The sequence below is a fragment of the Megascapheus bottae genome, chromosome 18 (assembly GCF_031878675.1).
Source record: "Megascapheus bottae isolate mThoBot1 chromosome 18, mThoBot2.hap1, whole genome shotgun sequence".
NCBI lineage: Eukaryota > Metazoa > Chordata > Mammalia > Rodentia > Geomyidae > Megascapheus > Megascapheus bottae.
In genome coordinates, this window is record NC_143526.1 from 9,835,627 (window position 1) to 9,861,701 (window position 26,075).

General features: G+C 39.6%; 1 protein-coding gene across 1 annotated transcript in view; it reads left to right on the forward strand.

Moving 5' to 3' along the window:
• Stac (SH3 and cysteine rich domain) overlaps window positions 1–26,075 on the forward strand; it is a 134,772-nt gene that overhangs the window by 82,320 nt on the left and 26,377 nt on the right. Inside the window, exons 3-8 of the mRNA XM_090352754.1 lie at window positions 5,564–5,664; window positions 7,307–7,388; window positions 7,591–7,706; window positions 10,990–11,068; window positions 17,549–17,682; window positions 18,869–18,957. Of these exons, the coding sequence (XP_090208880.1) occupies window positions 5,564–5,664; window positions 7,307–7,388; window positions 7,591–7,706; window positions 10,990–11,068; window positions 17,549–17,682; window positions 18,869–18,957 (601 nt within the window). The remainder of the gene's footprint in view (window positions 1–5,563; window positions 5,665–7,306; window positions 7,389–7,590; window positions 7,707–10,989; window positions 11,069–17,548; window positions 17,683–18,868; window positions 18,958–26,075) is intronic.

Genomic DNA, 26,075 nt, shown 5'->3' on the forward strand with positions numbered 1-26,075 from the left:
AGAAGATGAAAAATAAAAATTCCTATTTCATAGGAATGTTATTGTTGAGAGAATCAAAGAAAATAAAAGCTCCAATATTTGAGCTCAAAAGCTAATGAGTCACATACTCAACATCTGTTCAGTTTTTTCCAATGAAGTTATCAGTTACTACAACCCTATATCCCCTAGTTAAATAGCATTTTACACAGAAAACTTAATGCTCATTGACTAATGGAACACCCAGAAACCACAATCTGAGTACACAATAATGTTTAATTCTTCCTCAAACTAATTATTCGTTTCAACTTCTAGCACATGCAGATGTATGGTGCATGAATGTGTATGTTTATATAGTCACTGACAAACTCCTTCAAGCTTAGATGAACAGCTGGAAAAATAATTTTCTCCCACTCTGTAGGTTACTTTTCCCTTTGGTAATTATTTCCTTGTTGTGCAAAGCTTCTTAATTTGATATAAGTCTATTTGTCAGTTCTTTCCATTATTTCATACACTACTAGAGTTCTAGTCAGAAAAACATTGTCTATTCCTGTATCTTTAAGCATCTCCCTTATATGTTCATGTATTAATTCAGGTTCAAGTCATATTAAGGTCATAGGTTCATTTTGCATTAATTTCTCTGCAGGGTTAGAGATAGGAATAGAGTTTCAGTTTTCTAAGTGTAGACGTCCAGTTTTGCCAGCACCATTTATTAAAGGGGCTATATTTTCTCCACCATAGGTTTCGGCATCTTTGTCATGAATCAGGTGGCTGCAGCTACTACCTGATCGTTTCTGGTTCCTCTATTCTTCATCTATGTGCCTGTTTTTCTTTCAGTACCATGCTGTTTTTGTTCATATGGCATCGTAGTATACTTTGAAGTCAAGCATTGTGATACCTCCTTTTACCAAGGCTATGTCTTTTATGCTTCCATATGAATTTTAGGGTTGATTTTTCTGCTTCTGTGAAGAATGTCATTGGGATCTTGATGGGCATTATACTAAATCTGTAGGCTGTTTGTGGTTAGGTGGCAATTTTCAGATTATTAATAGGATGTCATACCATCTTTCATTGTCTTGTTCAGAGTTTTATGGTTTCCATTGCACTGTGGATAAGTTTATTCCTGGGAGAATTTTTTAGTCTATTTACTAATGTAATCATTTTCTAATTTCTTTCTCAGCAAGCCTTTTATTAGTATAAGGAAAACCTATTGATGTTTGAATGTTGATATTTTTTCTGCTCCTTTGCTAAATTATTTATCCAATCTAAAAGTTTTCTAGTAGAGTCTCCAAGTTTTCTTAAGTACAGGATTATTTTGTCTGCAAATGTAGTTAATTTTACTTCCTTCTTTCCTACTTGAATCCCATATATTTATTTATTTATGCATGTGTCTGTGCATTGACATAGGTAAATGCCTGGATATTTATATTATTAACCTCTTTCCTTATTGCTCTGGTTAAAGTATCCAAGAACTATATTAAAATTAGAGCTGAGGGCATAGTCATGCTTATTTTGTTCATTATTTTGGAGGAGGTTTTCCCCACTTAATATGGTGCTGGCTATAGGTTTGTCGTATGCAGTCTCTGCTGTGTAGAGATATAGTCCTCTAGTCTTAATTCTTCAGGGCTTTTATTATGAAGGGATGATGAATTCTGTCAAGGACATTTTCTGCACTATTAAGATGATCATGTGATTTCTGTTCTTGATTTTTATCTCTGTGTTGTATTTTTAAAATTAGTGTATGTATATTTGTTTCCTTGGAATGAAACCATTTCAGACACAATATATGACCATCTGCAATAATGTATCAAGGGATAACTTTTATTGGTTGATTTTTGGGGGGAGGAGGTTGTTTTTTTTGGGGGGGTTGTGGGTCATGGGGCTTGGACTCGGCCTGGGCCTCGTCCCTGAGCTCTTCAGCTCAAGGCTACCATTCTATCCTTGAGCCATGTCCCACTTCCCATTTTTTTAATGGTCAATTGGAGATAAGATTCTCAGGTCATTTTGTGCCCGGGCTGACTTTAAATCTTGATCCTCAGATATCAGCCTCCTGAATAGCTAGGATTACAGGTGTGAGCCACCATGCCTGGCTTTTCATTGTTATTATAAAAGTGATGTTCAGAGGCTGGGAGTTTGGCCTAGTGGTAGAGTGCTTGCCTTGCATGCACGAAGACCCTGGTTCGATTCCTTGGTACTACATACATAGAAAAAAGCTGGAAGTGGTTCTGTGACTCAAGTGGTATAGAACTAGCCGTGAGAAAAAAAGTACAAGGACAGTGCTCAGGACCTGAGTTCAAGGTCCTCGACTGGCAAAGGAAAAAGTGATGTAGAGAAGGATTATTGTCTCATAAATCAGGTAATGATTACATTTCTTTTTGAACGATGTCACGCCTTCCTTCATTCGTTCTCCCAGTTTTTCACTCCCATCCCCACCCACAAGTTGTATAATTCCTTTTCAACAGTGTCTACTGAGCACTACCACTTCATTTGTTCAGCCTTTGTCCTCAATTTCTATGACTCTCCTGACCCTCCCACCACCAGAGACAAATATCATGTTTGAGGGGGGGTTATGTTTATCTTCACCAGAGAAATTAGTCTGTCATCTTCCTGTGTGTGTTTGTGTGTCTTCCTTGATTGGTTTTGGCATCAGGTTAATACTAGTTTCACAGAATGAGTTTTACAAAATAGTTGAGAACTATTGGTATTCATCCCTTAAATGTCTGGTAGAATTTGTAGCAAACCTGTCCAATTGCAGAATTTTTTTTCCTGGAAGAGTCTTAGTATTGCTTCAATAGCATTGATCATTTACAAATCTGTTTCAGTTGTCTTTATCTTCCTGGTTCAACTGTGGTGGGTCTTCTATGTCTACAAATGTATTCATTTCTTTGACGTATTCAATTATTGAGGTATTTGAGGTAAATTCAGGCATAAATAAACATTCATCATTTCAAATTTCATTAATTTGTGCCTTCTCTCTTTCTTTTGGTCAGTTAAACCAGAGTTCATCAATCTTGGTCATCTTTTCAAAGAACCATTTCTTTAGTTCATTGATCTTCTGTTTTGTTTTGTTTTTTTTAATCGCTATTTTACCTTTATTTATTTTGCCTTTATTGTGTCTATTCATCTGTTGTTTAGAGTTTTGACTTATTCTTCTTTTCCTAAAACCTTAAGGTACATCATTTTGTTATTTACTTGAGATTTATCTGGAGAAATATGTGTGTATGTATGTATATACATATACATGTGTATATATGTATGTATATACAGATATATATATATATATATATATTGTTTTGGGCTTGAACTCAGGGCCTGAATGCTGTCCCTGAACCTCTTAGTGTTCAAGACTCATGCACTACTACTTGAGCCACAGCTCCACTTCCAGTTTTTTCCAAGTAGCTTATTAGAGAAAAGAATCTCACAGACCTCCTTGCCCAGGCTGGCTTCCAACAGAGATCCGAAAATTTCAGCCTCCTAAGTAGCTAGGATTACAGGCCTGAGCCACTGATGCCGGGCTCTTTGTTTTTGTTTTGTTCTGTTTGTTTTTAAGTATGTGCACTTAGCTACAAACCTCCCTTTTAGTACTGCCTTTGTTGTGTTCCAAAGACCCTAGTAAGTTATGTTTTAATTTTCATTTGCTTCTAGGAAATTTAAATTGTTCTCTGTGATGTCTTCAGTGAGCCACTCATCACTCTAAAGTTTAATGCTAGCTAGTACCAGGGGCTCATGTCTGTAATCAGTGACCTAAGAGGTTGAAATCTGAAAGACTAAGGTTCAAATCAGGCCAGACATAAAAGTCCTCAAGCTCCACCCCCAAAAAGCAGGGCTAGAGGCATGGTACACATGAGAGAGTGTTAGATGAACAAGCCAGCCATCACAGCAAATACAAACTTCTGATTTCAATGCTTGTTACTTGGCCCTCCCCCTCCCCTTTACTGACGATATCTGCAGCTTATAAGAGTTTGTGAGGACATAACGCAATCATATATCCAAGAGCATCTGTATTACAACACTATTTTATTTAAAACCCTGACACTAAGTAACTATTCTCATTTCATGATGAGATTACAGGCTCCAGGAATAGTCACCATTTTCGTGAATTTATAAAAACCAACATGGTCATACTCACATTCCAAAGTAAACTTTTAGTTCTTTCTACTCGGGCCCAAGAAGTATATATAACATTATATTGGTGATAGAGAACACGAGTAACAAAAGGAGTCAGACTATGGCTTTTCCAAATTCTCCTACAATAAATTAATGTCATTGCCAAGATGTGAATCATTCTTTTGTACTATTCTCTGAACTCTAGAATGAAAGCTTTACTTGTTCAATCATTCTTACTCTTCCACAGCGGAAATTGGAACACCTAAAACCAAATAATTGCTGGTAGTCTGACTCAGACAAAACAGTGGAGTATGTGAGAACAGAGAAAGGCAACAGAAATCACTGTATTTGTCTCTAAAGTAAAACATACCTTATTATATAATGACACTATTTTAGAGTCCAGCACACAAGGAAACAACTATTCTCTTTGAAAGTTTTACTTAGCTTTCCACATAAGCAATTGCTCTCTAAGTCTAGCCTTGTGAAAGTATAGTAATCTTTCTGATAGGTAGCTATAGAATGCTATAAGAGCATTTCCAACCAATATTTATGAACAAGCACATGCACTCAATAATTTATGATGTGTTTACGTGTCCCTTCAACTTTTCTGTCTGTGGTTGTAAGAATAGACAGCAGTTTCCTATATCACACTCATTGAAAGTTTCTACTTCTTCCCTCAGTCCAGGGTGTTGGCCTTCATTTTTCCCTGATAAATATCAGGTTCTTATACCAACTTGCCTTATCATTTACTTAGCTCCACCTTCTATCTGGCTTCCCTGTGTCTTTCCATTGTTTTTGCCTTGACTCTTGATGTAGCAATGTAGATATCGTGTATTTATGGCTCTCTGCCTCCCTTCTCCTCTTTTGTTTTCTTCCTTCTGAGCCCATGATGGCTCCTTGGCCCAGGAAGCAATGGTTTCATCACATCCCTTCCCTCTTCCTCCTTTCCTAGATAGGAGTGATATCTGGTTGAGGCCCTTCTCCTCAGCTGAGTCCCGTTCTCAAATGGATGCTGCAATTTCTGCTTTATGTGTTCACCCAAGAGCCTAGACCCTGTCAGAGGAAGGTGGGAGAGAATGAGTGAAATGGTATTGGACCCAGAGAACTCAGTAAAGATCCCAAAACCACAAAAAGGGGTGACCTACAATGAATAGTAAAGCAAGTGGAATTTACTAGCTTCCATAAGAGAACAAAGAGAGTAGAGGTGGCTTATAGATCTGCTAGAGGCATGAATTTGAAAGAAATGGGGAGAAGCCAGAGCTGATACTACAAGCAGAACTTAGAGGAGGGAGAACTTCCAGATATGCTTTTGCTTTCCATTGTGAAATACTATGAAGAAAATCACAACAAAGAATTACCTGCTTAAATTCATCATTTATGGGTTTGTTTATTTGTTTGTTTGTTTGTTTTAGTGAGTTTAGACCGGACACTAGGACAAAGCAACTTGTCCCCTAACCAAAGTTTGCCATATACCTGACAGGAACAAATGCTAAGCACGGACTGCGCTGCAGAGCCTGCAAGATGAGCATCCACCACAAGTGCGCAGATGGCCTCACAACCCAGCGGTGTATGGGCAAGCTGGTAAGGGCATGGGCCAGGAGGGACCCAGAGCTCTCTGCCCAGGGACCTTACCTGTTCCGAGGAAACCATTCCCTCCAGCTCCTTGTCTGTAGCTCTAAAGTCCACCGCAGGCCCACTGGCCTGTCTTCCTCATTAGCACGATGACAGAGCAGAGCAGGAGCCATGCCTGCCAATCTGAGACACATGTCTCACACTGGAACAATGCCCCACTTCTCCAGGTTGAGATGGCCTCAGCTTTAGCACTGCAGGTCCCTTGGCTTGAACTATTTCAGCTTTTCAAAGTAAAATTCATGCATCCTAGGAATGCCCTCTACTCCAGGCAAATATCATATTTGGTGATGGGTGCTTAGCTGGCTGTCACTGTCAAGAGAATAATTCCCCTGCCAAAGGGGACCCAGCAGTAAAAGTCTGCCTCACCATAACAGAACCACATTGGTCAAAGGAAGGGGTAGTGGACAGTCTTGGCACCTCTTTGTTTGGTTGCTTGCTTTTTTTTTACTAGAACTAGAACTCAAATGTGGCCTGGGCACTGTTCCTGCTCCTTTCTTGCTCAACACTATAATACTTTACCACTTGAATCACAGCACTACTTCCACATTTTCTGTGATTAACTGAAGATAAGAGTCTCATGGGCTTTCTTGCCTGGGCTGGCTTCAAACCACAAGCCTCAAATCTCAGCCAGCCCCGTGAGGCAGTCTTGGTACTTCTAATCATACCACTACAGAAAAAAGAGGGGCTTTTGTCCTATTGACACACATTGATTTAAATTTAAAAGAAAAACAACATGAAACCCATCTGAGGGTATCCAAAACTATACGGCCAAAGAACTTTTCTAAGAACATCTGCTCTAAAGAGCAATTAGACATTAGATGGGCATAGTATCTGTCTTCAAGAAATGTAGATCCCATCATATAAGGAAAGGAATTCTGTTGTCTTTTCCAGATACTAGTGATAATGTCATCAAAGATCTAGAATTAGGAGGTCTTCTGGTTCTAACAGTGCTCAGGCAAAAGAGAACATCTCTTTCCAAGAACACTGGAAAAGATTTGGAGGTGTTACAAGTAAGCTACGAGTTCCTTTCAGCACTGAGGTTTAGTAAACCAAGGTTCTTGGAAAGCCCACCCACTTATTCTGATCTGTAACATGCTCATCTCTTAAACCTCTACACACTATGATCTTTTTCCTTTTCCCATGGTGATTCTCACAAGCCAAGGAAAAAGACAATGCGTGAGTGGCATAAAAAACATGACAGAACTGACAGCCAAAGTCGATGATAGCTGGTGACTCTACAGATATACAAGAGCCTATTTCTGGCTTTTTCTGCTACCTGATTCCCCATAAAAATAAACTCTGGGGAATCCTAGGAGAAAATGAGTGTCCCACCCAGAGTGGAAGCTTCAGGGCACAAGAGAGCAAGGAGCAGACAAGTTCGGGGCCAGGAGCTTGCTTTCTGGATGAGCATAACTTACTCACTGCCTTCTATTCCCCACCTGACACACCCCAACAGTTATAAATTCTAGAATTGATAGTGTACGCATCTTAAAGGAAGAAACCAACGGGTGTACTTTTGGGGCTTATGCATATTTTTTGCCATTTCTTTGTGACAAGCCCTTCTCTCTCTTTTTTCTTTCCTTCTCTCCAGCCTAAGGGTTTTCGGCGTTACTACAGCTCCCCCTTGCTCATTCATGAACAGTTTGGATGCATCAAAGAAGTTATGCCCATCGGTGAGTTGGAGCAGAGTTTCAGTGGGAGGTGCTGGGAGCGAACGTGAAAGCAAACTGGTTGACCTGGGGCCATAACTCAGAGGAAAGCTTGACCTCCTTAGTGGGTCTGCTACATTGAACCCACTTCTCAGGTGCTGTGCACATAAGAGAGAGGTCAGCTTATTAACCAGCTGCTCTGAGATAAGCTTTTCTTCTGTTACAGCATGTGGCAATAAGGTGGACCCTGTCTATGAGACCCTGCGCTTCGGGACATCCTTGGCCCAAAGAACGAAGAAGGGGAGCTCTGGTAGTGGCTCCGACTCACCTCACAGAACCTCTGTAATTATCCCATAATTCCTCTGTAAATTCTCCCTTGATTCCTTGAGAGTGTATAGTCTCAGACAGTGAGTTGTGAGGCATTCCACCTAAACAACCTTCAAAGGGAAACCCAGAATGCTAGGGAACCACTAACTTTCTGCTGCCATAAAGATGTTACTTCTCTCAATCTCCAAAGGCATTTGAAAACTCCTATTTGTGTTCTTACTTTTTTTATTTATTTTTCATTTATTTATTGGTCAGTTATGGGGCTTGAGCTCAGGGCCTGGATACTGTCCCTGGAAGACTTCAGGTCAAGACTCTACCACTGGAGCCACAGCACCATTTCTGGTATTCTGAAAGTTAATTGAAGATGAGTCTCGTTCACTTTTGTGCCTAGGCCGACTTTGAACAGGGATCCTGAGATCTCAGCCTCTTGAAGAGCTAGGATTCAAAAGTGAGCAACTGGCACCCAGTTTTTCCTTTCCATTTTCAGTTTGTTTTCAATCCAGTTCTTTATGAGAACACATTTGATTTATAATGTCAATAATTCCTGAAAAATATGTACTAAACTTATTTTAAAAGTAAAGTAAGCCTACCAGGTGTGGTGGCTCACACCTGTAATCCTAGCTATTCAGGAGGCTGAGATCTGAGGATCAAGGTTCAAAGCCAACCCAGGCACAAAAGGACCTGAGACTCTTAGCTCCAATTAACTTCCAGAAAATGGGAAATAGGGCTTGGCTTAAGGGTAGGGCGGTAGCCTTGAGCTGAAGAGCTCAGGGACAGTGTCCAGGCCGAGTTAAAGCCCATGACCCACAAAAAAAAAAACATGTAAAGTAAGCTCAAGAGTTATTTTCTTTTACCAGTCCTGGGGCGTGAAGTCAGGGCCTGGCCATTGTCCTGGAGCTTTCTCAAGGGTAACAGCACTCTATCGCTTAAGTCACAGAACCACTTCCAGCAATGAACGACCCACATCCACAGGGCTCCCGCTCGTATTCTCTCATCACTTTCTTCTAGCAACATCTGGACCCTGTAGTGCAAAGCAAAAGCCCAGTTACTGAATATCAGTCAAGTGTAACACATCCCTATCCACTGGGATGGGGTCAGTTAATAAATATGTGCTGGGGCTTGGATTATTAAAGGCATTGTTTTGACAGCTGCAGGGAGGCAAAGACAAATCACATTGTATCTATATATCTGTCACTCCATTCCTTCTTTTCCTGTATGCCAGTCCTGGGGCTTGAACGCAGGGCTTTCTCAAGACTGTAGCTATACCACTTGAGCCACAGCACCTCTTCCAGCTTTTTTTTCTTTGAATGTGGCACCGAGGAATCAAACCCCGGTCTTAGTGCATGCTAGGCAAGCACTCTACCACTAGGCCAAACTCCCTGTCTCTCTATTCTTATCCCAATGCCCAACTGACCCCGATAAAAGAAAATGGGAACAATTGGTTGGTATTTTAAAATCATTTTAATTTCACGTGGTAATGAGCTTCACCCTTCTGCCATTCTTGAGCCTTGTTATATCCTAATGCTAACAAATTCCCACATAACAAATGTTTATTCAGCTCAATAATTTTCTTCTAGGACTGTAGAGGCATTTGTTTTACATTATCGGAAACTCTTGCCTGACTGGTTTCAAGCTGTTATGGTCCTTTTTTTTAATATGCTTTCAAATGTTCTAGAATATAAAAAGGCCTGATGGCTTTGGAGAAGCCAACAGAAACCAAATTCCAAAAAGGAAAAAAACCCCACATTCTGGGAGTTAGCTGACTAGTTTGTGAATCATCTTCATTTCATAATATTAAATTAAAATAAATTAAATTCCCTGCAAAGCAACTTTTGTACAGAAACCATGAGCTTCAAAAGACCAAAGTCAAGTAACTCAAAGATGTTAGGCTGTTTTTTTTTTCTTTCTGATTTGTTAAGAAAATTCAAAAGCAAGAGCAAAAGAATCTTGAAGCTAAACTTTAACAAAGAAATCAGTCTTAGCGAGTGCTCTTAGAGCTGCAAGGTCAAGTAGGAAGACATTTTTTTTTAATTTGCTTTTCCTAAATTTCTCTCTGAAGATGATGGAGCCAAGCAGAGAGAAAACTTTTGACAGAGAGAATCGGGAACATATTGATGCCTTATCCACCAGTGTGGAGCAAGATCTGATTGATAGCTTTTGCCAGTTTCCATGGTATAAATATCTCTATCATGACCAATGTCATTCTACCAGTGTGATCCAGAAAACTCATACCAACACACAGTGCTAGTTTACCAGAGGATGGAGCATAAGACACCTCGGGCTCTTCAGCTCACTATCTCACCCCACTACTTATTCTGTGGGACTTCATCTCAAGCAACTGATTGCCTCTGAGCTTCAGATGCCTATCTAAGAAATGCATCTATCACCAGGCACCAGTGGCTCATGCCAGGCAGGAAAGTCCCATGAGACTCCTATCTCTAGTTAACCACCAAAAAAAATAAGCTATAAGGATAACTATGGCTTATTTGGTAAAGGGTTGGCCTTGAGAAGAAATTTTTTTTTAAAAGCTCAGGGACAGTGTCCAGGTCCTGAGTTCGACCTCAAGAATTGGCACAGAAAGAAAGAGTGAAAAGGAGAAAGGAAGGGGAGGGAAAGGAAGAGGGAGGGGGAGAGGGAAAAGGAGGAGGAGGATGGGAGGGAGGGAGGAAGAAAGGAAAGGAGGGAAGCCATAGGTTTATTGTAGGAAACAAAATTCTGCAAAGTATTTGAAAGTAGTATATGGTAACTAATCATGAGCTTTTTAGAGTGGCATCATTATTATGATTTTATCCATATTATATGTGAACCCAAATGGAAAAAGGATCGTGACCTCACTTATTTTTTAAAAGCTAGAATAAGATATTACAAAAATTGAGTTTGAGGCAATGTAAATAGCATTTAACTTATGGTGACTCCCTCAGGATGTCCCAGGTCCTGTGATTTGCACTTTAATCCCATCCATAAGAGAAGCTATAGTTTTCTTGAAATTTCTGAACAATGGACATAGACAGGAATTAGGACTTATCTCTGTCCTCTGTTGCTGAGAAGAGTTGACTGTGGCCTGTACTTCTGAGCACTCGGGCCAAACCAGAACCTGCCACAGACTCTTGAAGGGAGAAGGCGCTTTGCACAGAGGGGACACATAGCCTCTCAGAAGGTGACCAGCAAAGGCAGCAATAACTGGATTCACATACATCATGCAAATTCCAGTTTAGCTCTTTTACTGGTGTCAGAACCTCTATTCCACTGGCCCACAATATGCTATGGCTCAGTCATCCTGTTTCTGTTTTCCTCCAAGACGTCAGATCTGGTGGAGGTTCCTGAAGAAGCTGACGGGCCAGGAGACGGGTCTGACCTGAGGAAGAGAAGCAGCAGTGGTGAGCGAGTGGTGGAGATGAGGGTCATTCAAAAGGTGTCACTTCTGGTCCCTTCTCTCTACCATGGGAATAAGAGTCCAATATGGGAGCTGGAAGGAAATTGGGCATTGCTTCTGAGTGGTTCTGATGATTGCATGGTAACGTTTCTCTGATCCTATCTCCTATCAGTTCTGAGAAGAACTTGTAGACAGACAGTCATTCTAAGGTTTAGGAGTCAATCCTAAACTCCCTCCATCTAGAATAAACCAGAAAGCTCCACCTCTAGGAAGCTCTACTGTAGGCACCTGATACCAGGTGAGAGGTTGTGACAATCTAGGTAGGCTGTCACTCAGCTCCCTTCCTGACCAAACCAGACTCACACAAACCATTACAAACTATCCAGCCAGACATTCTTTATTAATACTGAAAAAACTTGAGTCTTTATTATAATAACTTCTAAAATGCTTCATAAATGATAGCTCTACATTACTGGTTGAAAATAAGAAGAAAGAACTACCACTTACACTAGTGATTAAAGACACAGCACAGCCAAGTCCATATACATGCATCAGCATTTTCCATATCCCTGGTAACACACACACACACACACACACACACACACACACACACACACACACACACCTGCTAACAATCACTGCTGGGATAAGGATTCCTCAGCACCTCCAGGAAAACTGTACTGCTAGATCGTGGAAAACATTAACTGAGCACTTAGTAGAGTCATTAGACATACTCACTAGAGGTGACAGACTGTTAAGGGAATATGATATTATATTACAAGAGCCATCCTTGCATAAAGTTTGTTGGTATGCAAATCCATCAACTAAATTTGGCCAGCCACCCTAGAGTTCAGCATCTGAAAAGCTACCTCATCAGAAACGAATGTAGAAGTCAGACTCATCCATTTATACGTTCACTCTTGGTCAGTAGCTCAATCCAGAGTCCAAGCTCTGCAGTTATCCTTTTGTTGAGACTCTCACCAACACGACTTGAGGCCTTATCAGCACTATCTGGGCTGGACATCCCCAAATGGGCACCCTGTTGCTCTGAAAGAAGGTGGCTGTTTTTCACTTAATGATCTTGTTTTTCACTTGAAGCATTGACTCAACCTCTCTCTATCCGAGTTACCCCATGCATTGAGTCTTTTTCAGTACTTCCAAATGCCCAGAGCCTACTAGGTATGGCCCTCTGAATGTGATAAAAGCACCTTATGAAGTAGAAACACAGCTTTCCTGTGGATCCTCTCATCTACCTACGGAAACCAGTTCTTCCCACAGTTCTCTGCTCAATAAATAAGCATGCCACTCAACCACTCCATTAGGCCAAAGGCTTTGGTGTCAGTCTTAACTCCCTTTTCTCCTCACACTTCATATCCAATTTGTCAGAACAATCTATCTGCAACCTTTCAAACTTATGTCTGACCAATGCTCTCTGTTTAACTCTCTGCCTCAGCCTCCCAGGTCTACTCCTACCAATTCCATTGCTTGCCCATCCCACTCATTTAATAGTAATTAAGACCTCTTCACCTTGGAGAGCTCTTCTGTCAAAATCTTATAATATATTATAGTTATAATAAGCTAAGAATATTAAGGTATATTTAAAGTTAAAACTGCAGAATTTCAGGCCACCCGTATCTGCTGAGACAGAATCTGCACATGAATCTGTAGTTTCTATGATCGTTAGAGTTTGAGAAGTAGAATTAAGGGTTATTTAGTTTAAGTACCTCTCTCTCTCTCTCATACACACACACATACACAAGCACATGCACGCGCGCGCACACACACACACACACACTCACACACACACATATACCATGCCATAGAGACAAAGAAACTAAAATTGAGATTCATATACTCAAGAACATAATATTGATTCTTTTCTATCTCTTCTGTTAAGGGACAGTCTCATAGCCTTATTAAAAGAGATTTGTTAGAGCCTGCACTTAAGAAACTAAGGAAGGAGGATTGAGACCAGCCTAGAAGAGAGAGAGAGAGAGAGAGAGAGAGAGAGAGAGAGAGAGAGAGAGAGAGAGAGAGAGAGAGAGAGAGAGAGAGAGAGAGAGAGAGAGGAAATTTGTTGAAAGAATTTAGCAAGATATAAACTTCCTCAGCTCTTTAAAGATCTAGTAATAATTGCTTTGATCAGTAATAGCATTCTTTACAATGTACCCTTAGAAGCCAAAGGGATTAATTGTGCAACAGTTTGGTTCAAAATATTTTTTCTTTGATTTTAATCCCCTATCCATGCAGTTTAAGAAACAGCATGGAGAAAACATTCAGTCCATGTAGTTCAACTTCCCAGGAATTTTCTCAGTTGTATCAAGGAAGGTTTAGCTTTTCAGCAGCCATGTCTGGGTTGCAAATCATAACCAATTCTGTATTATGCACTTCATTTATGTCCTAAAAAAATACCCAGAGCAGACAAGTTATTTCTCCCAGTCAGGGATTATGACAGATTTCTTGATGAGTATCCCTATTTCCAGTTAAGAAGAGGATTTATGTCACATTGATTACTCCTATGGCTACTTTAGTCTCTGCCTTTTCTCATAAGTTATCTTGGGACAGGTCTGAGTACTTCCAGTTGTCTGGATGCATCAGAGATGGAGAGAGAGAAAGTTGTTGCCCTTTCCCTTTGACTTAAGGGCTAGACACATCCCTCATAACAAAGTAATAAGCAGAAGCAAAATCCGCATTGCCTATCTCGGCTCGAAATGCCAAATAATAACATTACTGACTGCCTTCAGTAATTGCATTTTATTGTGACTTCATGGGATCAGAGTGTTCCTGGAAAAGAAACTGAAAGAACATAAGTAAAAACAAATTTCCTAGAAATAATGTTTTTCAAAAAGGTCTGGGTTTATGACACACACTCAAGGATAATACAAACTTAGTATAATCTTACTTTGCACTTAAGCAAAGAAATTTTGCCCCCAAAAGGCAAGCTTACAGAAAATGTATGCATTTGGAAATTTTAATCTTGCCTTTAGCCTTCATTGTTTCCACATATCAAATTTCAACTTATCACTAAAAAAGGGAGAAGTGGAAGCAGATATTTAATGAGTCCCTTTGGATCGTATAGCCCTTGGGTGGAAAATCCCTGTATTGTGCCTGTAACTAGTATCTCTAGGATACTTATCTAAGTATTCTTAGATAGGATATCCTATCTAAGTATTCTGAGGATCTAGAATAAATAAAATCTCTTTAAAAGCACAGAAGATTCCCTTTCCAGCAATACTGAGGACGGGATGCTCTGTGAATTTGCCCAATTTAGCACTCCTGAAACTGTTAGGAAAAGACCTAAAAAGGAATTTCTAGTGATGCAGCAAAATAAGACAATTCTTTAGGATTTAGAAGTAACATTAAAATATGTAAGTGTCTCAATAATCAGGACAATGATTCCTCTGCACAGTGCAGCTACATCAAATGGGATCATACTCGATCCCATGTATGAAAACTAAGGACAAAGCCTGAAAAGGTAAAGGGTAACAATAGCCGGGCATCAGTGGTTCACACCTCTAATCCTAGCTACTCAGGAGGCTGAGATCTGAGGATCACAGTTCAACACCAGCAAGGACAAGAAAGTCCGTGATACTCTTCGCCAATTAACCAGCAGAAAAACCAGAAGTGACACTGTGGCTCAAGTCGTAGGGACTAGCCATGAGCTGATTGAAAAAAACTTGCCTTAACCAAATTCCAGCTGATAAATGAAAACTTTTTTCTTACTGGGCTGACACCCAAAAGATATCAATAATTAAAGCATGCGAAAGAGCACAAGTAGAAAACTTGATTTGTTTCTAATCCTTATAGAAACTGAATCAATATTTAATTTTTTGCACAGTAAAAATACCAGGCCCAGACAAGTTTATAGGTAAACTTTAGCAAACATTTAAAAGACTAGAAAATTTCCAGATTGCATAAGCTCTTCCAAAAGAACAAAATCAGCAGGATGAAGGGTGGCTGCATTCTCTAACTTGGTTTATGAGGCTCCCCTACTGACTGTAAAACCAAACAAGGATGGAAAAGGGAAAATCACTGGCCAGCCTCCCTCTTGAACACAGATACAGAACTCTAAAACAAATCCATGATGTATTTTTAAAGCACACTGAATAAAACAAAGTTGGACTTATCCCAGGGGCTCAAATGTGGGTCAATATCAGATGATTCAGCCATGTAACTTGTCATATTACAATGTAAAAAAAGAAAGAAAGAAAGAAAATCCAAGCCATCCTCTCAGGAAACAGTGGTGTAAGCTGGGCTTTCCAGGCCACTGAAGTCAGAAACAAGCATAGAATGTGAGAGAGAAGAAAAAAAATTCCAGAAAGGAGTGTTCTGCATCTGTAATGAAAGCACATAAGCCTGAATAATGGACATAGACTTGGATATTTATTATGGGTAAAATATATATTTTTTAATTCTGTAGAGGAGTTTGTATATTGTAGAAAAACTTACTTTACTTTTCTCTTCTTTCCTGAAATCAAAATCTCAAAAATGGTTTGGAAGAGTAGATTTTTTTTAACTCATGTCACTCTCTTCCAAGTTCTCTCTGCAACTATATGTTTGAAAACACACTTAAGGTCATTTCAAATAATTTCCATCATAGTTCTCAAAAATACTACGCATTTTGAATCCAATGACCAGATGGATAATTTAAAAAGCTAAAACCAATATGAATTTGCTAAACAATCTTAAAATCAATCCATCCTGAACTGATTATGTAGTTTCCATTTTAGCCCTAATTCTGAATTTTCACAACAGGTTTTTGTTTTGTTTTGTTCTGCCAGTCCTGGGGTTTGAATTGAGGGCCTAGGCACCGTCCTTAGGCTTTTTGAAGGCTACAGAGCTACCATTTGAGCCATAGCACCACTTCTGGCTTTTTGTGTGTGTGTGGTACAACGGAATTGAACTCAGGGCTTCATGCATGCTGGGCAAGGCCATGGTCCTGGCCACAATCCTAAATTTTCTTGGAAGATTCTCCTTGCATGTCCCTACTTAAATGGCTAATATTCTTTTAGAAATTTTCAGTTTTATACTTCCAAAGTCAAGAGAGTGATACAATACCAGAAATCGATGTCTTTTTAAACTGGTAAACACCAGTTTGAGATACCAACTATTGAGGCCAACAAGGTCTGTAGAACTGGGCTTATTATCTTCTAATTAGGCTTCCTCACAATAGTGGAATGTTCTCCATAAACTCTGCGGCTATAAACTGAGTGGAATAGATATTTAATAGGCTTCAGTGCATCCTTGATGTTGAGTCTATTTTAAGAACAGTGAAGATTGTCTACACACTAATGAAACAGACTATAGCTTTTGGGGAACTCTTCCTCCCCAGGGTGCACACTCTCTTTCAGCTGACATTTTCTTGAAAATCTGAAGGAAAATAAAAGGGATACGTGAAGAAGTAATTGGTTATTTTAAAATACCAACTACAATGAAAAAAAGCTAGGCAGTGCACAGGCTTACTATCAATCAAAGCCCAGGGGAGGAGAGAGGGGTGGGACCCTGTATTGTAACACTGCCCTCTAGCGGATAATCTACTGGACTGCCCTTTGGGGCTTCTCTTCTAAGACTACTTCTGTAACTTTTTCACTTTCAAATAAACTTTCTCTGTTTAAATAATAAATGCATGCATGCATGCATAAATATATAAATAAAATACCAACTCATCTAAAGGATAGAGTGCAATTTTAGACCCTATAACTCTATTGTATACATTTGGAAATATTTGTCATGTGTCATTCCAGGAAGAAACATCTGGAGAGAATGGTAAAAAAGCTATGGTTGTCACGGACTCAGCTAACCAAACTCACCATATCTCCACCAGGAACTTCCCACAGTGGCCTGTGTTGGCAGTGAAAACTGCCCATTTTGAGAGGGTTTGTTCTCTATCAAAGGCCTTCTTCCATATGACTGCGTACCTGCCAAAGAAAGAGAATGGTCCATTCTAAGAATAAACTCAAATGATCATGGCAGCACCAATGCAGTATAAGGAAGGGATCAAAGAAGTATTTGGAAGTTTTAATCTGCAAAACAAATATAGAGATATCACTAGGGAGTTAGGGTCAAAAGATTGAGTATGAAGCCTCTGATAGTAAAAGCAGTCCAAAGGCCATTGAAGGAGACTGTACCTCTCCAACACCCCATTAACAAGTTGCCTCAACACATTCAGCACGGAGGAAAGGACAGCATGGTCCCTACTCCTGAGATTATGACCAGAGGAGACAAATTGGTTAGTAAGACATAGTTGCCGAGTGATGCTACAGATGGATGGGTGCCAGCCAAGTGAGTAAGAGGACATCGGAGGGTAGCCATGAGGATTCAGGAAAATGGTCATAGTGAAGGATATGAGGCAGAGTCACTGGGATGAGGGAAAGGCAGTGAGGATCACAGGAGAAGATACAGTGCACAAAATAAAGTGACCTCCTTTAGTCATGTTCCAAGCATGATGGCTGGATTCACAAACAGCTGCTCTCTTCTCCCTCAGTATTTACCTATCCAGAAAATGGCACTGATGATTTCAGAGACCAAGCAAAGAACACAAACCATGTGGTATCTGCGGAAGTCACAGAAGACAGAACAGACTGGAGTCCTCAGAGCAAACTGCAGGTCACCACGCAAGTAGGTCATCATATTCATTGTATGGGTCCCAGGCTAGAACGTGAGAGAATAAAATAGAATAATGAAGCATAATGTTCCATAGCATAAGAATGTGTCCTATAAAAACAGATTATCACAGGGCATAAAGAAAAGATAAATACTGAATTGTGCACCTTTAAAGTCTGCCATGTATGTTCATCTAAGTTGATATACAATGTACAAATTATAAAATGGCAATACATGATCATACTGCATGAAAGCATATTGTTATATTTATATTGTTATATTTTATATTCATATGCTCACTTATATATACATATAATTGTGATAAAATAAGAGCATATAATACACCTGAGCTTTAAATCACAAAGTGAATCATAGGTTAAATAATAGTCATGTTCAACTTTTATGTTTTATACAAATATAGTATATATTTATTATGACATTTATTTAACTATATCATGCAATTTTAAGGTATTATGCCACATATCATTTTAGCCTGAATATTACAAAATGAGTTTCTATACCATTAAAATGTATTTTGTTAATAATAATACCTAATATTTATATGATACAAGACTCTTAAAAGCCTGTAATTGGGGACAATAATAAAATATGCCTAACAAAATTATGGTGACATTTAATACTGCTATTGCAAGTAATATGATGTACATAGTAAACTATCAAAAATAATACTTTTATTAATATTGTTAAAAGAGTTCATAATCAATAGATATTGGTGCCTAACATCTCAATCTGATGCCAAAATTTGAACTTTTCCCTTCATGGGAATAACAAAACAAAGCCACTTTTAGGAAATAAGAATTGTTTATTGTTGTTCACATATCCCTTTCTCTTCAGAAAGAATAGTTCCATTCCTGGGGCTAAACCTGGCTCTTTTTAAAAAAAAAAAATAAAGAATCATATCAAAGGAAAAAATTATTTGAAGAAAATTGCAATGTTTCTGACAATGAGTTTCATAAAATTATTTTTGAATGGTTCATAATAAAATCTAACTCAACTAAGAAATTTTAAAACTCAACCTCAGGTTGAGAGGGAAAGTACTTGTAACAGGCAGATATTTGAGCACCCATGAGCCCTATCCCGAATTCAATTATACCAACTTCTCTAGTTCCTATTTGCATTCTTTCTTCTCTCCAACTCTTTCCCATTCCTTCTCTTATCTTTATTTTATTTTCTCTTCCAGGGATCTCTCTCCAAAGACCCATTACAGATGAACACCTATGTTGCCTTGTACAAATTTGTGCCACAAGAGAATGAAGACTTAGAAATGAGGTAAACCCCCCCCCACACACACACATATTTTTAATGAATGAAAAATATTTTCCACATGAAAAAATAATCCCATATGTGTTTCAGAGTAATGATTCTGAAGTAATGTGTCCAGTAATCTGCGGTATTGTGAGAATTTCTGGGTTCCATCCCCAGAACATCTGTTGCAGTAAACATGGCATCTCTGTGAGTCCACAGGAATGCTGTTGCTGTTGATGTGAGGACCACATTTTTGAGAAGTACTGTTTTAGTGCATGATCAACAGAGTGGCTAATAGTATTCTCTAAAAAGTGTATTATATACTTGGCTTCTAGTGGATTCTGATAGAGAATCAAAAACTATAATCCACACACTAACACAGAAAAGTGCAAGTGGCTCATATCTCTACTAGCTACTTGAGAGGCCACGGTCTGAGAATCCCAATTCAAAGCCAGAAATGTCAATGAAACTCTTATCTCCAATTAACCAGCAAAAAGCTAGAAGTAGAGAAGTGACTCAAGTGATAGAGCACCACCCTTAAGCAAAAGGGGATGGGGAGAGGCCAAATGGGAGTAAAAGGCTCTGAGTTCGAGACCTAGTACCAGCACAAAAAAAATTAAAAAAGAAATCAGTGTCAACTAGGGTTTATATACTTTATGGTACTTAAAATACAAAGGAAGGAAAGATGAATTTCATGACATTATGAAATCTGAATCTTTCTCTTTGCCATCCCTTAAACTTCCTGCTCCCTTGGTGATGGCTAAACTAGTTAGCCTAGGGTTCACAGCCTGCTTCTTATGTGACTTTAAGCCATTTATAAGTATCTCACTACTCTGATCCCTCACTTAGGAAATATTCTTAAGGGTTTTGTGAGGCTGAATGAAAAGAACAAATAGCACAAGCAATTCTCAGGCATCATAGACACATTATAACAAGAAGTTATTATAGCCAGGAGCTGATGGCACATGCCTGTAATCCTAGCTACTTAGGAGGCTGAGATCTGAGGATCACAGTTCAAAGACAGCCCAGGCACAAAAGTCCATGAGACTCTTATCTCCAATTAACCACCAGAAACCGGAAATGGTGCTGAAGCTCAACTGGTAGAGTGATAGCCTTGAGCTGAAGAGCTCAGGGACAGTGCCCGGGCCCAGAGTTCAAGTCCCATAACCGACAAAAAAAAGAAGTTATTACAATGATTTGCTACTCTGTTTTTGTGATCCGGGGGTTCAGAATCACGGTCTCCTGCTTGCTCAGCTTGCTTGCTCTTTTGGCTGGTACTCTACCACTTGAACACCTCCTCTGGCTAGTTACATTGGAAATGGAGTATAGCAAACTTTTCTCCCCAGGCTGTCTTTAAACTATAGTCCTCTAGATCTCAGCCTCCTGAGTAGCTAAGAGTATAAACATGAGCCATCATAAGCTGGCTTTCTTACAGTATTTATAATATGGTGTCTACTGGCCTATCTCAACGAGACAGTCCTTTCTTCCATTCATGACCCTAAGTCATGAATAATCTCAGGAGGAGGAAGCTGTTTCTTCAGTCAGAAGAGCTCCTGGAGAGTCTTTAGTCTTCTGAATAGAATGAAGATAACTTAGCCCTGAAAGCTATTAGGTTGGCCAACCACTGGGAAAATAGCCTTTAATTTTCTGAGGTCCACACAGATCAAGATAAATACTGAGCAGCCCTCTTCACTAACCTGGCTACATAAGGCTTTGCCTTGCCATCCTGTCCTTTCCCAGGCTTGTTCTCCTCTTGTCCCTTCGCCAAAGTTCCTACTGACCAAGAAAGCCATGGAAGCACTCCAGTTAGACTCCATTTTCTGGATCCCATCTGCCTTTTAGGGGTTCCCCTCTGCAGCTTACCCCCCCATCTCCACCCTTTTGATAGGCAGAAGTATGTGTCCTCCCTGAATCTGACAGCACACCCATGCTACACCCCAAAGTCAGCTTTGATTCAGTAAAGATTTAATGTCTGCTTCCAAGAGATTCTTGGGCCTTTCTGAAGTAAGAGACAATTGTGCTGCTATACTTCTGAGTTTTCTCCCTCACTGAGTAAAATTGCTGCTGATCTCACTGGCTGGAGTCGTAAACAATACCTGTGAGGAGGAGAATGTGCCATTTATCAAGCGGACCCTATTCTGTCAGAGGTTTGACAAGCTCTGTGAGTCAAAGCAGAGCTTGCCTGGCTTCAGTGCTGAGAGGACATCTTAGCTCCCATCAGCCACCATTAATGGCTCCCCCATTAACAATCTGCCAATGAAGACAACAATGATGTGTATTTTTCCTTGCATATGGAGTCCTCCTTGAGAAGTGATGCTTGATTATCTGCAATGAATATTTACCAATTGCTGACTGAAGAGGTCTTAGACATTTTGTTCAGGTAGCAGGTATAATACTAGAAGAGTATTCTGAAATCATCAGGTTTTAATAAAGCAACTCCTCTAGAGAAATCCCCAGTGTTACATGGGGCTCCTGAAGCATGTCTAGCATCTGCTGGTGGTCATAAGTCCGTGTGCTTATTTTAGGTGGTTGCAGGCCATGAAAAGTCAAGTTGTCTGATCACGACTCATGCATTTACAGTCTGCCTCAGGGCAAACAAGATTATTCATTCCCAAGAGTGGAATGTCTACATTGCATAGATGGCACAATTGGAATGATAAATCATACTTATATTTTTTTCAAGAGACTGTAGGTTCCCATTTTAAACACTAGAAACTTGATTTAATATGTGTAAGGTAGTGCTCTGGGGCTTGAGTCTAACTCCTTGAATGAACTGAGGCTCCATGAATTATCTTTTTCTCTCTCTACAAAGCATAAAGAAAGAAGGAAAAAAGAAGTCCTTTTCATACCATACCATTCTTATCTACTTGCATTCGGAGCCAAGGGAATAGGCTGGATATCAGGATATTTTATCCTCAGAGAGGGGAAAAAAAATGAAGAAGAACAAAAGAAGTAAAATACAAGGAAAAGTTAGAAGCACAAACTCTGGGTAAAGAGAGTCCAAGTGGCAAGGTCAGCTATTGTAAATCAGAATGTATGCTGGCATCAACCAGCATTTTCCATAAATTTTTCCAATAACAAGGAAAGAAAAGGCCGTGGTCCAGACTCTCACCAATCTCCAGAATTCAATTCCTACGTGCCTATTCGGCAATAGACAGAGTAGCTCAGCTTTCCCTCCTCCCACAAGCCTGTGTTTGCCCAAGCCTCTGACATTCACAGAGGTTACCCTGTGCTTCCAGCATGGAATGTATTTGTTGCTCTCTTCTTACTTACTTTGAGTAAATTCTCCCATGCCCATCCCCAACTCATCTCTCACCTGACCTGGATTGTTAGTAGAAGTGCCTGTCTGGTTTCTGTACATCTAACCTTCCATCTCCCTCTCTCCCATTATGGGTGGGGCCTGCATTTGAGTGCATTCACTAGGCAGTGATCTTAGAGGTCTCAGTTCTATATGAACTCTAGAGTCGGGTGGTACAGAAAGTGAATTATCTACCTGGGAGCCTTTCTTTGCTCATGCTGGAAATAAGGGTAATCAAGTCTGTCCATCTGTGATAGAGGTGATGGGGGAAAAAAGCAAGATCTGCTACAGTGCAAGAACTGAATAATGTCAGTTCCAATCACATCATGTTAATATTCCAAACATAGAAGTTTTCTTTGCAGAATTAAGAAATAAGAAAGACAAAGACAGGATATAGTTGTGTGCATTCACTGAACACTAAAGAATAAAAGTAGAAGCATCCATTTGGACTAGATTTAAGTCCAAGTCAAGCCATTCACTCAGCTGGGTGACCCCATGAATCCTGGAAAAGTTACTTGACTCATCTGAGCCTCTACTCCTGCACTCATGTAACTGCCTTGGTCCCACTCACAATACATATATTTGATCAAAACTCTACCGTCCTTACACAAAGAACAAGAGTGCTTATGGTGTGCAGTTTATCATCATCTTTGATGGCCTCTGTTTAACTCACATTGGCCTTTTTCCCTTCCCCAAAGGGAAAGGCCACACAGCCACCTGCCAGGGGATTCTTTTTCAACTCTTGACAACATTTGCATCTATTTTAGTAACCTTTCATCTCCTGGTGCTCAGCTTGGGGTTTCCTAGGAAGACAGAAAGAGGATAATAGAAATAAAATGTAGGCTTTCACACCCAATATAAATGAAGTGCACAATATACTTTAGGGACTTTGCCATTCAACTTTGCCTCTTTTGTATTTAGCGTCTCAGTTTGTATTTTTTTGTTGCATTTTGTTGTCAGGATAGTATGTAGAGGGTTTATAGTTACATTCATCAAGTAGTGGGTACATTGCTTCTTGAACATTGATACCCCTTCTCATGTTTTTGTCCCCTTTCTCTCCTCCCCCTCCCAATCATCTTGTTTTCCCCCTTCCCTTCCCTATTTAAAATAAACAATAAGTGTATATACAGTATACCTGTATACAAACTGAGATATAATAACCTCATGAGATTAACCGTAAGTGGAAGAGAAAAGGGGAGAAAAGAAAAGAAATAATGGCGCATAGTGCATTAACAACAGCAATCCCAAAGATAAACCTCTTGTTTCATTACCCTAGAGTTCATGTTGTTTAGAATCATCCTGTATGAACTTAATGTACATAGCTTTTGAGCTACTATGATCCTCTGCTAGGAGAATCCTTTCAAACTTGCCTCTTTTTATTGTATGTTTTACTTCACTCTTCCGAATACCTTCATTAATATTAGTTGAAAGAGTCTGTAGAAGGCCAGGAGTTTGGCCTAGTGGTAAGAAGGCTTGCCTAGCATGCACGAAGACCTGGGTTTGATTCCTTGGTACCACATACATAGAAAAAGCCAGAAGTGATGCTGTGGCTCAAGTGGTAGAGCACTAGCCTTGAGAAAGCCCAAGGACAATTCTGAAGCCCTGAGTTCAAGCCCCAGGGCTGACACACACACACACACAAAAGATTCAGTGTATTCAGTATAGCCAACATGAACAAATCTCCCTCTGGCCTTTGGGCAGATGAAGGAGACTGTCAAATAAGTTTAGTAATGAGGAGGCAATGACACCCCATGCTTATCTTCAGGGTAAGTGGGCAGCCACTGGCGTGTTGTGAGTCTATAATTTTGGCCACAGACATCGAAGATGTGAAACATTATATGAGGTCTCCAAACCATCGCTGATGATCTGAAATCTGATAACATAAACTATCCCACAGATTCTTTGTATAACCATCTTGTATAGTATATAATCTCTTACCAAAGGTCTTAGACAATGGTCCTTAGGATATTTATTATTATTATCAAGTTTTTTTATTTTTATTGCAATTAATAAAAGAGTTATATTATATTCGCCAGATAAAAGGTGCCTGTAATCTTAACAACAGAGGAGTGTGAAAAAAAAAAACTTGGAAATTACACTTAGTGCACTATTAGCAAATTTGTAAGCAAAGCTCTTTGAAGCACTACCTGAAGTTCACAGGTTTTTTTGTTTGTTTGTTGTTTGTTTGTTTGGAGGGGGTTGTACTTGTCCTTGGGCTTGAACTCAGGGCCTGGACTTTCCCTAAGGCTTTTTGCTCAAGACTAGCCCTTGAACACTTGAGTCACGCTCAGAAACCAAAGATTAGGAGTAAATAAAAACCAAAGTGTCCAAACACTTATTTTAGAGACCATGTCATGCCTATTGCAAAGAATACAGTTTTGACTTTCCACATCTAAGTCATTTTCATTTTTATTACTTCTCTTTAAACAGATTTATATGATAATGGCAATTTTTCATAAGGAAGGAAGAGAGAAGGGGAAGAAAAGGCTTATAAACTACTTAGGAATCAGGGGGAACTTCTTTCATCAGGATTATAAGTTTCTAAGAAAGCGACAAATTAATCACCACTGTAGTGTCCCATCCAAACACCTACATGGGAGAGGAGAATCAAAGGAAAACACATCTTCTTTTAACCCAAACAAGATGTAGCTTTGTGAATCATCAGATTACCGGAAACAAGTGTCAGATTTTCCACAGGCTAATGAAAGCAGGCAATCACATGTCCTCTTAGATAATACTTACGAGAAACTCTAGAGAGGGGAGGGCCTGAATGGATCTATTCTGGACTTTCTCAAAACTTAAGTGGAGTTGAAAATGATTTTTAACCCTAGTTTTGATTATCTCCAGAAGTTATTCTCAAAGAGTTGCTCCCTGTCCTCAAGGAACTGAAGAGAGCATGGGACTAGGGTCAGCAGAAGAGTAAACAGCAGTTATCATCCAGTAGGAACTGTTCAAAGCAGGAGGTGTTGCAAGGCTACAATACGCCTGGAAGTCATCAAAGCAGGCTTAGGAGGTCAGGAAAGGCCCTAAAAATAAGCAGCATCTGGAGGGGATGTGGCCAGGAGGGATCACTACTACACTGTTGGTGGGAGTGCAAACTCGTTCAGCCACTATGGAAAGCAGTATGGCAGTTCCTCAAAAGACTAAACATAGAGCTCCCCTATGACCCAGCAATTCCACTACTTGGCATTTACCCAACCATCCAGAAACAAGGACATACTAAATCCACTAGCACAAGGATGTTCATTGCAGCACTATTTACCATAGCAAAGATATGGAACCAACCCAGATGTCCCTCAGTTGATGAGTGGATCAACAAGATGTGGTGTTTATACACAATGGAATTCTATGCTGCAGTCAGAAAGAACAGTAAGGAAATGGAAAGACTTAGAAAAAAATCATATTAAGTGAAGTAAACCAGACTCAAAGGAACATAGGCCCAATAGTCCCCCTCATTTGTCATAATCAGTAGAAACCTTTTGCTCTCCTAGCAGAGATTCACAATAGAACAAAATCTAGATACATAAGGCCATATGGGATGACGGTAAATGAAAAGACCTCCAGGATATAGAAACAAAAGCCATGTAATGAGTGATTGTTGTCCTTAATGTACTATGTTATCTCTCATCTCTTTTGCTGTCCCTTGGTTATCTCATATTGTTACAGTATTTCACCTTGTTATTTAATACATTGGATATATGTTTATTTGGTTATTTGAAATCGGATAGGGAAGTGGGAAATGAGATGAGAGGCAGGGGTGGTGGGAGGGAAATTGGGACCAAGTGATGAGAAAGGGTATCAATGTATGTGAAGTAATGTGCCCTCTGTCTGGTGAATATAATGT